This window comes from Rhinopithecus roxellana, chromosome 21, assembly GCF_007565055.1.
Source record: "Rhinopithecus roxellana isolate Shanxi Qingling chromosome 21, ASM756505v1, whole genome shotgun sequence".
In the NCBI taxonomy this organism is placed as follows: Eukaryota; Metazoa; Chordata; class Mammalia; order Primates; family Cercopithecidae; genus Rhinopithecus; species Rhinopithecus roxellana.
The window spans coordinates 23,037,356-23,051,238 of record NC_044569.1 but is presented as its reverse complement, the minus strand read 5'-3'; the positions used below and the strand labels follow the sequence as shown (position 1 = coordinate 23,051,238).

Here is a 13,883-nt window from a genome sequence, read left to right as displayed (position 1 = left end):
AGAACAGCCACAAGGTGGGCCAAGGAAACTGAGCCACAAGCAAGACCTGAAACCCACCTCGATAGGAAAGAGACTGACTCCAAAAGATGTGAGTCAGACATGTCAGTGGTCACGGCAGAACATTCAGCTAAGACAGAAATGAGGAACTCACATTACCACACCAGAGAACAGAGGCCCTGAGTCCGCAAGGACGAACACTCAGGGGTCAGGCCTTCAGTAGACTAGAGCTTGAGATGAGCCCAATGGCCTTCTTGACAAGAATTTCAGGTTTTGTTTTGGCTTTTTGGGTTTTTTTGTTTGTTTGTTTGTTCTGAGGCAGGGTCTCACTCTGTCACCCAGGCTGGAGTGCAGTGGCGCCATCTCAGCTTACTGCAGCCTCCACCCCCTGGACTTAAGTGATCTTCCCACCTCAGCCTCCCGAGTAGCTGGGACTACAGGTGCACGCCACCACACCCGGCTAATTTCTGTATTTTTTTTTTTTGTAAAGTCAGGGTCTCAATATGTTGCCCAGGCTGGTCTTGAACTCCTGGACTCAAGTGATCCACCTGACTTGGCCTCCCAAGAAGTGCTGGGATTACAGGCATGAGCCACCATGCCCAGCCAACAAGCATTTCTATGGACACCATGCCCGGGCTCAAGCCTGTTCTCACCATGTGGCCTGGAATGAGACCTCTGGGAAGACACAGAAGTCCACACAGCCAGAAGGCAGAGAGAGGAGCACAAGGAGGCCAGCCATCCACAATGGCAGCAGCATTCCTCTCCACACCTGCCTGTGCTGGGTGCATAAGAGGAACTAGCCACAGGTGGGAATTCTTGGAGCTAGGGGGAGGAGAGACAGAGGGAAGTGTTTGATGATAATGTTGGGGAACCCAATAAGGAAAACTGAGATAAGCCTCCTCTAAATCCACTAGCGACTTTCCTGGGTCAGTATCAAAATCACAAGACAAATATCATTCCCCTGCTCTGTGCAAAATGAGTGCTGGTTGGGGCATTCATACGTCTTTGATCTATCACTTAAATACACCCAAGCCCTACCTTCTCCTAGGTGAAAAGACCCCACAGGACATCTTCCATGCAGTAGCTGTCAAAGGAAGAAACAGGGCATCTTGCCCAGTGATGACCACAATCATAACTACCCCGGAAAGAGAGCTGAGTTTCCAAACACATTCCAGTCAAACACATTCTCTTGCTGCCCATGTTAAAGTGGCTTCTGAGTTTGCTGTCTCTTAGAAATGGTCTAATGACCTGAACTTTTAGGATTCCTTCAAAAGGAGGTAGGTACTGTTCTGAATTGTGTTGACCTTCAGGTCACAAAGGGTGAATGTATACACTTGAAAGTTTAGGGTAGAGAACAATAGCCCTTCAATACTAACAGACTCAGATGAAAATAAGCTACAGGGTGACAGAAAGATGAAGATAAGCACAGGCTGATGGCTGGAGGATGAAGGGGATGGTTTAGATATTACCAAAAACTCAAATGCCCATCTTATGCCAGGGGAAGATTGTACTGATATTTTCCTCCAGCTCCAAAGTACTAGACAATGCTTCCCTTTTAAGGAGAGCAGACCCTGCCATAAAAGAGAATGGTTTGGGTTTTGTTGTGTCTAATGAAAAAGAGAAAAGGGTGGTTGGCATTAAACTCCACCCAAGATGGTAGTGACCTTTCTGAGACAACAGCCCCAGTGGCTGCAGCTGCCTGGGAGCCGTTTTCATCCACCTCCACAAAGGTTTTGTGGATGATTTTTGACAAGTACAAATTGGGACTTGGAGAGATTCCAGTAAGATCAGCCCTTGTTTCATCAAAGATATCCGTAATGCCCATGTCTTTTAAAATGGAATTGAGATCATAGCTGTCTTCCAGGGTGAACTGGGGGAAGGACAGGACCACCGATTCTTCTGACATGTTTTCTGAGCTGCTCCAGGCCACTATGTTTTCATAGGTGATTTTACTTTCAAGCTACAAGAGGAAGGAAATAATATTTAGCGTCAGATTATGGGACCGCAAAGAATGCCCCAATTACTTCAAGGTGCCTAAGTCCATTTCAGTGGTGGGTGACGACCTTCAAGGCCTTTCTCTAAGCCAGAGAATAGTCTGATTTCATTTAAAACTTCAAGCAAGGCCGGGCGCGGTGGCTCAAGCCTGTAATCCCAGCACTTTGGGAGGCCGAGACGGGCGGATCACGAAGTCAGGAGATCGAGACCATCCTCGCGAACACGGTGAAACCCCGTCTCTACTTAAAAAATACAAAAAACTAGCCAGGCGAGGTGGCGGGCGCCTGTAATCCCAGGTACTCAGGAGGCTGAGGCAGGAGAATGGCGTAAACCCGGGAGGCGGAGCTTGCAGTGAGCTGAGATCCTGCCACTGCACTCCAGCCTGGGCGACAGAGCGAGACTCCGTCTCAAAAAAAAAAAAAAAAAAAAAAAAAAAAAAAAAAAAAAAAACTTCAAGCAAATATCTTTCCTCTTTGCAAAGCGTTAGGGGACAACTCAGGTTCCAGTGTGCTTTGGTGTTTGACAGACAAATGTTCAAAGCACAGCAAAGCTCAGTCGAGTAGTTGGGTGCTGTGGCCAAGCCCTAATTTTCTGAAGTTAAATTTCCTCTTCCATAAAACAGAGATAATACGATTAAGTTCTTGCAAGCATTAACAAAATCATGTGTATAAAGTACTTAACAAAGTGATAGTGCATAGCAAATTCTGAATAATGGTTGTTACTGATGTTGTAACTACTATACCTGCTATATTGGTATTTCTCTCACTTTCTCTCTGTTTCTATCTTTATCTCTTTACCTCCTTGGACAATATCTGTAGCTGAGCTTCTCCAGCCTTTATTAATTCCTGCCTCGCAAGCAATCCATTCTGGCATCACTCTCTACGCTTCTGTCAAGGTACATATTCCCCAAAACAGGATTCAGTTAATTCTTTAACTGAGCTATAGAAAAATGGTATGAGTAAGAGGCCAGAAGTCAGGATATTCGGAGAAAAGGAAAAGCTTAAAAACTTCTCAAGTTACTCAGAACCCAGATTCCTCGGTTTGCTAAAACAGTGGCAGAGAGCTACGAGGTTAAAGAAGAAACTCCAGTCCCAATATTCCTGGCTTTTGTTGTTTAATTCTAAACAAATGAGGATAAATATCTAATCTAATGCAGATTCTTATACATTCCTTGATGTCTGACAGCTGAGGTACTGTATTTCCTCAAGATGGTAGATAGTAGACAATGTTGTTCTCTAAGGATCTATCATTAAATATTTTGTAGAGATGTAGAAATGAAGATTTACCTCTTCCAGAGCCTTCAGGTTATCTTTAGAGTGAGACGGCAGCAGGACGAACATGCTGAGCTTCCCCTTGGTGTACCTCATTTCCAGGATCTGTGCCTTCACCTCCTCTATGAAGCCAATTCTGTAGAGGCCTTTTTGCGTCATCATCTTCACATTCTTGTTTTCATTCTGTAGTGGTCAAGGTAGGAAGGCACAGGATGGCTATGGGAAGCTCCCAAATTCATATGGTCCCCGCTTCACTGAGGACAGGGGTTCCTAAAGATGAGAAGGTCCTGCAGAAGTCCTGAGCCACACCAGGGATCCAGACTGCAAGAGTCTGCCCACTCATCAGTGGCCCTTACTTTGCCAACACTTTATCTTTCAGTGTCTTTTTTTGTTGTGGAGTGACGGGGATGGGGGGGTGTTTGCTTGTTTGTTTTTGAGACCGGGTCTTGCTCTGTCACCTAGGCTAGAGTGCAGTGGTGCCCTCCCAGGCTCAGACAATCCTCCCACCTCAGCTTCCTGAGTAGCTGGGGCCACAGGCACGGACCACCATACCTGGCTATTTTTTTTTTTTTTTTTTTTTTTTTGTAGAGACAGGGTCTCCCTGTGTTGCCCAGGCTAGGCTCAAACTTCTAGTCTCAAGTGATTCTCCCTCCTCAGCCTCCCAAAATGCTGGGATTACATGTGTGAACCACCTCACCTGGCCCTTTCCATGTTTTTTAATCAGTTCTTCAGCTCCCAAGATGACTATTGGTAAACTTACTGTCAAAGCATCTCCACTGTTAAGTCAGCAGAAACACGCCCTGCCAGCTGTCCCACTGTAGGGCCTGCCCCAGCACAGCCTCTTGGCCTCACACCACCCCATGCCAGCTGGCCTAGATGACCCCACCACAGCACCAAGGGCAGCTATCGTTAAGTGAGAATCCTCTCCATCTTAAATAACAACACCTGCTCCTTCAGAGGGACGGCGCAACCCCAGGCACCTTAAATCTCACAATAACCTCAAGGTGGTGGGTGAGGGATCATCAACCTGCAGATGGGGATATTCGGTGCTTGAGAGAAAAATGCATCTCCGGTAATAAGCTAGCCAACCGACAAGTGAGTGGCTGGGACCCAACGCTTCGTTTCTAAATCTACTAGCTTAGAACACAGGTTTCTGGGGCAAATGCTCACAGATCGAATCCTAATGCATGAATCTGGCTAACTAACTTAGCCTTTCCATTTTTTGTCTCAAATCTTAAGTGGAAATCTAATAGCACCCATCTCATAATGCTCTTTAGGGGAACAAATGAAATAACAAATGGAAAACTACTCAGTGCAGGAAGCACTTGGCACAAAAACACTCAATGAAATTCAGGTACTGGTTCTTATCAATGAAAAATGTTCTTATTGTAAATGTAAGCTGTAACTTTTTGAGTATACAGATTGCAAATCATTCCTAGTGCAAATTATGAGTTGGATAGCTAGAAAACCATGAGTTCTGATACAGTACCTCATTTAGAGAGAAAGGTGCATCCACTGTGTTTTCATGATCAAAATAATTTTCCCATTTGGCCTTGAAGTAAACAGCATTCACCAGGACCAGCACAGTCTCAGCATTAATAGTGTCCTTGCTGAAGAGTTCCTTGATTTTACCTAAGAAAAGATCCCAGAGAATATCCTGAGTATGAATTACATCAAAAGTATTTGTATAGATAATTTTCGTTTTTTTGAGACAGAGTTTCACTCTTGTCTCCCAGGCTGGAGTGCAGTGGCGTGATCCCTGCTCACTGCAACCTCTGCCTTCTCAGCTCAAGCGATTCTTCTGCCTCAGCCTCCCGAGTAGCCGGGATTACAGGCACGTGCCACCATGCCTGGCTAATTTTTTTATTTTTAGTAGAGACGGGGTTTCGCCATGTTGGCCAGGCTGGTCTTGAACTCTGGACGTCAGATGATCTGCCCGTCTCAGCCTCCCAAAGTGCTGGGATTACGGGCGTGAGCCACTCTGCCCGGCTGATAATTTTTTTTAATGCAGCTTATCACCCCCAAGACTAGGGAGTGTCTCATTCAAGAACTAACCCAAGAAGATTAATTCACAGTCCTGGCTGGAGGTAAGAGAGGCGGTGATAGGGCGGGGGAGAAACCCTCTCACTCGACCTTGCAGGGGGTCCAATCACAGCACTGTAACAGAAGGAATCTCCTTTGATTCCCTATATTGCTTGTGTTTGGAACTTGTCAGTAGACATCTTATACTATGGTTTATCTTTCAAATTATATAGTTAGTCATCTGACAATATGATAAGCTCCCTTGAGAACAAAGAACTACAATATAAACTTCCTGTCTCAAGCACTCAACATAGCATAAGATATATGCTTACATATACATACAAATACACATAAATGTGCTAGGCCATGATATGAAACCTATTTTATAGATACTTTTACATGCTCTTTCTCATGCCATCCCACATTAATCAATTAATTGATCCATACCACTACAAGGAGGTATCGTTATCCCTTCTTCATAGAAGAATCAGTTGCATCCAGGGAGAGCTGAAGTCACACAGTCAAGAAGCAGTAAGACTGGCGGGAATGGGTCCTCAGGCGTTCCATCTTTAAGCTCAGCTCTGGGACTCCTTCCACAATAATACAGCCCTAAGCCCAACTTGAAAAGCCCCAGGCTAGCAGGCAATGGCCCGTCTTCGTGACACACCCTTTTCTACCTCAAACTACCAAATCACCAGTTACTTGAATGTCTGCAGATGACTTAAGAAGAAAAGATCTTCCATCTCAAGAAGAGCTCTACTTAAATCCCATAATAATAGATTAGGTTGACATCATCTACATTTAAAATACTCTGGAGGAGTTAACTCACTAGAGGGAAAGTACATATTCAGGCCTTAATATGAACTTTGTTAATGAATTGCTTCCTTTTGACAGCTCAGCAGAGCCTTGAAAGAATGGTCATTTTTGTGGCATATGAAAGAAGGAAGAAGCCATAATTTTGGAATTTACAGACTTCTCTCAAGGAAAGGCCAGGCAGGGATATCCCATCCCTAAGTCAGTGTAAGAAAAAGAGGAGACAGGGAGAGAAAGCCACCAAATGGAAGGGAGGAACCGAAAGTGTCACTCTGGTACCAAGGACAGCCTAAAATAAGTCAACTATCATTTCCCAGCCTCCAGCCACTCAAAATGTATGCAAATGCCTGGGGTCATGGTCTCACTGAAGGCAGCAGACGCAATGCACTACCTGTGCTCTCTCATGCACTCCAAACTTTTCACTGCACATGAACATCTTCCCCAGCCCAACAGCAGTGATCAAAAAGGGGTCTAATCTGTGTCCAGCAGCCTGACCTGACCCTTCAAGTCACTAACTTTGTGCCTGGAGGGAAGAGTTTATTCTGTTTTTCAAATTCACACAGGCACCTGCAGAAGAGAGCATTCTGTAAACCTCACCTAGAAGATCAGCCCTAATGAGGCTGGTGTCTTCCTTTCTTTCCCACCCAGAGCCAGCGAGACCAGAGACCAAAACTGCAATAATAAATAACAGCAATATCCAAGCAGTTTAACTGTTTGATGCTGTACAGACCATGCTTTTTTGTTTTGTTTTTTTTAATTTCAACTTTTATTTTAGATACAGGGAGTACATGTGCAGGTTTGTTACATGGGCATGTTGTTCACAGACAGTAGGCATAGTACCCAATAAGTAGTTTTTCAACCCACTCCTCTCTCCCTCCCTGCCCCCAGTTAGTATCTGGAGGGTCCATTGTTCCTTCCCATATTTATGCCTGTGTGTCTTCAATGTTTAGCTCCCACTTATAAGTGAGAACACACAACGTTTGCCTTTCTGTTCCTGTGTTAATTCATAGGATTATGGCCTCCATTTCCATCCACGTTACTGCAAACGACATGATTTCATTCTGTTTTATGGCTGTGCAGTATTCCATGGTGTATATATGTACCACACTGTCTTTATGCAACCCACTACTAATAGACACTTAGGTTAATTCCATGTCTTTGCTATTGTGAATACTGTGGTGATGAACATATGAGTGCGTATGTCTTTTTGGTAAAATGATATATATTTCTTTGGATATATACCCAGTAATGGGATTGCTGGGTCAGATGATAGCTCTGTTTTAACTTCTTTGAGAAGTTTCCAAACGCTTTCCACAATGGCTCATTTACATTCCCACCAATAGTGTATAAGTGTTCCCCTTTATCTGAAGCCTTGAAAGAATCTGTTGTTTTTTAAGTTTTTAATAATAGTCATTCTGACTGGTGTGAGATGGTGTCTCATTCTGCAAACCATGCTTTGAACACAGTCCACGTATGTGAACCTCTGGCCCCCAGTAGACCAGCAATCTGCAAAGCTAGGCAGACCAATTTTGTTTTAAATGGAAACCAATACCAGCTCCCGTGCTTTTGGCTTTCTTACCTTGAGATTGACATTCAACCCAGAAGTTAATCTCTTGTCTGGATTTTTCAGTGTTTTTTCTGAAATCAACACTTTCAATTGTCGTGTGGTAAAACTGAATCACACCATCTAAGTATTCCTGTTCAATTGGAATAAAAGGGAAATAGTGTAATAAAATCAGGCAGCGATGCTCATAGGAGTGAGGCTCTCCTGAGAAGTCTCCCAAGAAAGATGAGCCTGGTCATTTCACATTGCAGGGACAGGCCTGACAGTTTCTAGTCATCCCCAGTCTTAAACTAGCCAGAGACATTTCAGTTTTTGTAGTTGCAAATGAGGATATTGAACATTATTCATGAACAGTCTATAGTTACAACAGGATAAGGCTTTCCTACTGGATATCCTTTTATTTCAACAACCCATCTGTGGAGCCATCACAAGGTAAATATCAAGTAACTTGAGAGACTTGGCTGGAAAATGCTTCTGTTTATAAGAATTAAACCCCCACTTAATGGCTGCAGAGTTTCTGTTTAGAGTGATGAAAAACAAAGTTTTAGAAACAGATAAGGTGATGGTTACACAACATTGTGAATGTAAGTAATGCTACTTAAATGTACACATAAACATGGTTAAAATGGTAAATTTTATATGTATTTTACCATAATTTTTAAAAAAATCAGTAATGTAATATACCAAACCCATTGGTTTGTATGCTTTTAATGGTGAATTGTTTAATATGTGAATTTACGGCTCATAAAAAAAAGCTAGTTTTTAAAAATCCAGGATGAAAAATCTTACTTTCATTGCAAGGGAGCACACTTATCTTGGCCAAAGAAGGCCACCCGACCCCTGGCTAGTCCCTCACTAACCAGCCATGTCATGTCTTGACCATTGGTCGTATCCCCCACATTTATTGTTTAGTACATGGCTCCTTCTAGTAATTCGAGAGGAAACTGAAGCCCAGATGGAGACACAGCTTGCTCTAGGTACAAAGCTGGTTAGGAGAGACAAGTTCTGTGCCTTTCAGCTCCAAATGCCAAAATGCAGTCTCCTCCACTCCTCTACTACCCCACTCTCGAAAGAGCATAGTGAACACAATTGCACTGCAGGGGTAGCATGATCCTGGCACAAAAGGAGATTCCACAGAAACATCTTGGGGGCACCCAACAGATAAGGGAGAGAAAAACGCAGCAACCAGGCACCTTGACTGGGGAAGACAGTCAGGAGAGGATACCATTACCAAGCCCACACGTGCTCCTAAGTCTCCATTACTCACACAACCCTTTTTCACCCACTCTATTCCACCCACAATGCTCACGTTCAACACTGGGAAGAGAACAAAAGTGTGGGACTGAAAGAAGGAGGTCCTGGACACCTCACCAGTCCACAGCGCATCATCCTGTCAAAGAGGTTGTGTTCTAGATGGCAGGTGAGTAACCCAGCTACTCCCTGATTTTTAAATAGTATGCTACATGGTAGCTTTAGTCACGATTTGTGTGCAACTCACCTGACAGATTGGGAATTCCTGCTCTCCATAAAGCCTGTTGGCAACACTCAGTGTGTAATCAGTCTTGATCCTGTCTAATTTGGAGAGAAGCTGCCCAAAGTAGCAGCTGACCAGCCCACTCTCATTGTTTAAGGACTCAGCCTAAGGAAAGCAGAAACAAAATGTGACCTTCACTGCGTCTATCAGAAGAGCTAAACACAACTAAAGGATGCGTGTTTTGTACAGAAGCAAGATAGAGCTTCTTAGTAAGATGTCAGTTGTCTCTGTTACCATGCAGGGGAAGTGAGCTGGGAAGAGCAGAGGAATGGAGGGTGAGAAGCAGTCCCAGTGGAAAATTATGGCTCCCGCATCTATATCAAGATCATCCAGGAAAAACACATCTGGGGAACTCAGCAGTGCTCACTATATTTCAGACTGACACACCCTGATTTTCCTTATATTTAAAAGAGGCCAGACATGGTGGCTCATGCCTGTAATCCCAGCTACTCTGGAGGCTGAAGCAGGAGAATCATTTGAACCCAGGAGGCGGAGGTTGCAGTGAGCCGAGATCGCGCCACTGCACTCCAGCCTGGCGACAGAGCGAGACTCTATCTCAGAAAAAAAAAAAAGAAAGAAAGAAAAACAATCATCTCTCTACCCTCCTTTTAAACTTTCTAAGGTATGGGGATGCATACCCTGGAGAATATGTTTCCTCCTCCTGGCATGAGGCACCCAATAAAAGTTTTGTCTGTCAGTGCAGATTTCAGCATGAAATGGAACAAGCAGAGGTGGAGGGAGACAGTAAGAATTCCACAGCTAACCCTACCCCTTACCACCTTTATCTTTGACCATGCTCTATGTTGGGGCCCTGTGGCCTGCAGAAGCAGATGAGTGACACAGTGATGATCTAGGTTTCCTTATCATAAGCAGAAGATACCAGATCCTACTCTTTAGGAAACTAGCTCATAGCCAAGGACATCTGAGATCCATACTCAGAAAGGAATCACAGATCACATGAGGTCATTGCTGATGATGTTATCCAGAGTCTAATGTTTGGGGATAAGCAACTATCACCTAATATCCTACAGTCAGAATGAGCAGTTTATAAATAAGAAGGGCAAGAGTTTACTAGGGTGGCAGCTCACCTGCTGATCCAGAGGCTCTGTCGTTTTCTTCTGCCCCTCCAGAGAGCTGTCAGCCAGCACTTTTTGTTTGTTGCTTTTCAGACAGGGGTCAGGTCCTTTGCTTTCGTCCTGGGAAAATTCGTTGAAGTGTAATACCTGCATGATAACGGGATGGGCTCTTTCAGACAGTATGAACAGAGGGAAGACTGAAAAACTTCAGAAACATTTTCATAGTGAGACAATAACAATGATTACATAGTCAAACAAAACAATCAACAACGGTTTAAAGGAAAGTGGGTGCTTCTGTCCTTGGGCTGGGAGGTGGAATGGAGGAGAAGAACCAACTGCTACCCTGGGAGAACATTTATGAATAAATAAAACCAAACTAAAAGAATATAGAGGTATCCACAAGTTAAATGTAGCTATGGAGCATTTCATAGATACCCAATCTGAATTGACTGTAAGTGCAAACTACACGCCAGATCTTGAATACAGTATAAAAAAAAATAGCTCATTAAAATTGTTATATTGATTATATGTGGATATGATATTTTGCATATACTGGGTTAAAAAAGTATTATTAAAATTAGTCCCACCTGTTTCTTTTTACTTTTGTAATGCAGCTACTAAGAATTTTTAAATTACTATGTGGTTCTCATTATGTCTGTGTTGGACAGTGCTGATCTAGAGTTTCACATGAATCAAGGGAGTGAGGACAGCAAAAGACAAGTTATCCAGAGCCTGGTAGAAAGGTAGGAGATAGGTGTCACATCCTGCACTGCTCAGACCCAGTTGGTCAGCAGGTGCCCTCAAGTGCCTAAGAAAGAACATCTGAATTCTGTCCTGCAAGATGCCAACTACACTCTAAAGCTAAGTTTTGCTAATGGAATAAGAAAATAATACATCAAATCTAAGTAGATGCATAAAGCAGAATGACCCCAGAAACACATTCTGTCTTAATCCAAAAATTCTACTGCTCCATGTTCAGGGGAAACAGCCTGATTTGTGCATAACCCCTGCACTATGTGTTACATCCGAGGAAATATAAGGCCAACCACGGGAACTTGTAGTTTATTTGGGAATTTGTTCTTATCACCTTCATTTATTTATTCTAGAAATGTTTATTAGGTGCCTACTCTAAGCCAAGCACTGTTCCAGGACAAAAATCCCTGCCCTCTAGGAGATTATATTCTAGTGGAGGAGACATACAAAAATCAAGACACACAGTAATTAATTACTGTATGCAGTATGTTAGACAGTGGAAAATGCCACATGAAAAAAAGTATCCCTTAGGGGTTGGAGGTCAGGATACAGCACTAGATTAGGAGGTTGAAGTAAGCCTTGTAGAGGAGATAAACTCTGACCAAAGTCTTGAAGAAGAAAGTGAGCTGAGGTCAGTTACCAGGGGAAAGAGCCATCAGACAAAGGGACCCAGAGCAAAGGCCCCAAGATAGGATGGGCATGGCTTACCCAAGGAAGCCAGGAGGCCAGTGTGACAGGTACAGTGAGGAGGGATGAAAGTGAGAGATGGAGTCACAGGGCTTATCTGGGATTCAGATCTCCAGATCCTTGTGGCACAAATCCTTGTGAGTACAAATCAGGCTGTTTCCCCTGAACATGGAGCAGGAGAATTTATGGATTAAGACAGAATGCGTTTCTGGGGTCATTCTGCTTTATTCATCTACTTAGATTTGATGCACTACTTTCTTATTCCATTAAGTTCAGTTCAAGTAAGGACTTGAACTTCTATCATAAGTGAAATGAGAAATCCAGGTTTTTGAACAGATGAGAAATATTATCTGGCTCAAGTTTTAAAAGGGTCTCTTGGGCTGCTGTGCAAAGGATAGATTGCCAGTGGTAACAGGAAAGCCCACCCGGAAGTTGTTGCAGTATCCAGGTGAGAAAAGATGATGGTGGTTCAGACCTCAAGGAGACTGGGAGAAGGGCCTGGATTATGGATATATTTCAAAAGAAAAGCCAACAGAATTTGCTAACAAAGGTGGTATAAAGTGAGAGAGAAAGAGTCCAGGAGGACACCAAGCTGTCTAGCCAATTAAACCATTTATGGTGCTTAATAAATATTTATTTAATGAAATGAGTGAGAGAGAAGACATATACACATACTGAAAATTGCTGGCAATATTGGTATTAGTAATTATAGAATAAAAGAGTGACAGACATGCATACAGAGATAAAGATAGAGATGAATGAGAAAAGCTGCCAGACATGAGGTTGGGGAGCATCCTAAAGAAGGTAGAAGTCTAAGTGAGATTTTAAGAATGGTAGGATCGCCGGGCGCGGTGGCTCAAGCCTGTAATCCCAGCACTTTGGGAGGCTGAGACGGGCGGATCACGAGGTCAGGAGATCAAGACCATCCTGGCAAACACGGTGAAACCCCGTCTCTACTAAAAAATACAAAAATCTAGCCGGGCGAGGTGGCGGGTGCCTGTAGTCCCAGCTACTCGGGAGGCTGAGGCAGGAGAATGGCGGAAACCCGGGAGGCGGAGCTTGCAGTGAGCTGAGATCCAGCCACTGCACTCCAGCCTGGGCGACAGAGCGAGACTTCGTCTCAAAAAAAAAAAAAAAAAAAAAAAAGGATGGTAGGATCGAAGAGGAAGTAAGATGGGGGGAATACAAATAAAGACTCAGAGACTGGGATGGGTTCTGACCAAGCCCACGGTGCAATAAGCACCTTGGCTTGCCTGAGTGGGATTAGCATCTGACTTTGAGTGTGGACCCAGAGTTTAGGACCCTGTGTAGCACCCTAGTGGACACATACCTCATCAATCTGATGTGCACTGTCATTTCTAGCCCCCAAGCGGACCATACCAAGGGCAGCTGAGAGGCTCAGGGGAGAGAAAAATACGTTTTTTTGATGATCATCTTTGCTTATCTCTTGAAAAAGATCAAAGCAAAATTTGGTGTTTGCTGCAACAAGAGAGTCCATTGTAAAACCTATAATGATCTAAAACCAAAAAAAAAAAAAAAAAAAAAAAAAAAAAAGGAGAAGGAGAAAATGGTGATTGGAAGAAAATAAGTGAACAAACAATTATTATTTTACATACCTGAAATGCAATCATGCACAATTATTCAGTATGCCATTAAGAACTGGAAAACTAAGGTCATTATCTTCCCTGTATATAAATATTGGTGTTGATATTGATATTTATTGATATTGATATTGATAGACAGGGATCTATTTTCATTTAGTGGTGTGAATTTGTTTCCTGGGGCTGCCATAAGAAATTACCACAGACTGAGCGGTTTAAATAGCAGGAGTTTATTCTCCCATGGTTCTGGGGGACAGACGTCCAAAATCAAGATGTCGGCAGATTTGGTTCATTTCGGTACTCTCGGGGAAAATCTGTTTCACGCCTCTCTCTCAGCTTCTGGTGGTTGCCAGCAAACTTTGACATTCCTTGACTTGTAGACAAATCACTCAAATCTCTGCCTCCATCTTCACATTCTTCTCTTTATCATCCATGTATGTATCCAAATTTCCCTCTTCTTTTAAAGAGAGCAGTCATTGAATTAGGGCCCATCCTAAGCCAGTACAACCTCATCTTAATTTGACTACATCTGCAAAGACCCTATTTCCAAACAAGGTCATATTCACAGGT

General features: G+C 43.3%; 1 protein-coding gene across 1 annotated transcript; it reads right to left on the bottom strand.

Annotated features, from left to right (window-relative positions):
* Positions 1-496: 496 nt before the first annotated feature.
* SERPINB12 (serpin family B member 12) lies at positions 497-13,210 on the bottom strand. Its single transcript, XM_010388799.2, has 7 exons — positions 13,043-13,210; positions 10,285-10,419; positions 9,161-9,301; positions 7,678-7,795; positions 4,753-4,895; positions 3,279-3,446; positions 497-1,957 (listed from the first exon to the last, which is right to left on the bottom strand). The coding sequence occupies exons 1-7, from the start codon at positions 13,208-13,210 to the stop codon at positions 1,553-1,555; spliced, it is 1,278 nt and encodes a 425-aa protein (XP_010387101.1). The 3' UTR covers positions 497-1,552.
* Positions 13,211-13,883: the final 673 nt, after the last annotated feature.

Coding starts and splice junctions, on each gene's coding strand:
- SERPINB12 (XM_010388799.2), bottom strand. CDS start 13,210: ATGGACTCTCTTGTTGCAGCAAACACCAAATTTTGCTTTGATCTTTTT. Junction 3,447..4,752: donor CACCTTTCTCTCTAAATGAG/GTACTGTATCAG, acceptor TGACCACTACAG/AATGAAAACAAGAATGTGAA. Junction 1,958..3,278: donor ACCTGAAGGCTCTGGAAGAG/GTAAATCTTCAT, acceptor TTCCTCTTGTAG/CTTGAAAGTAAAATCACCTA.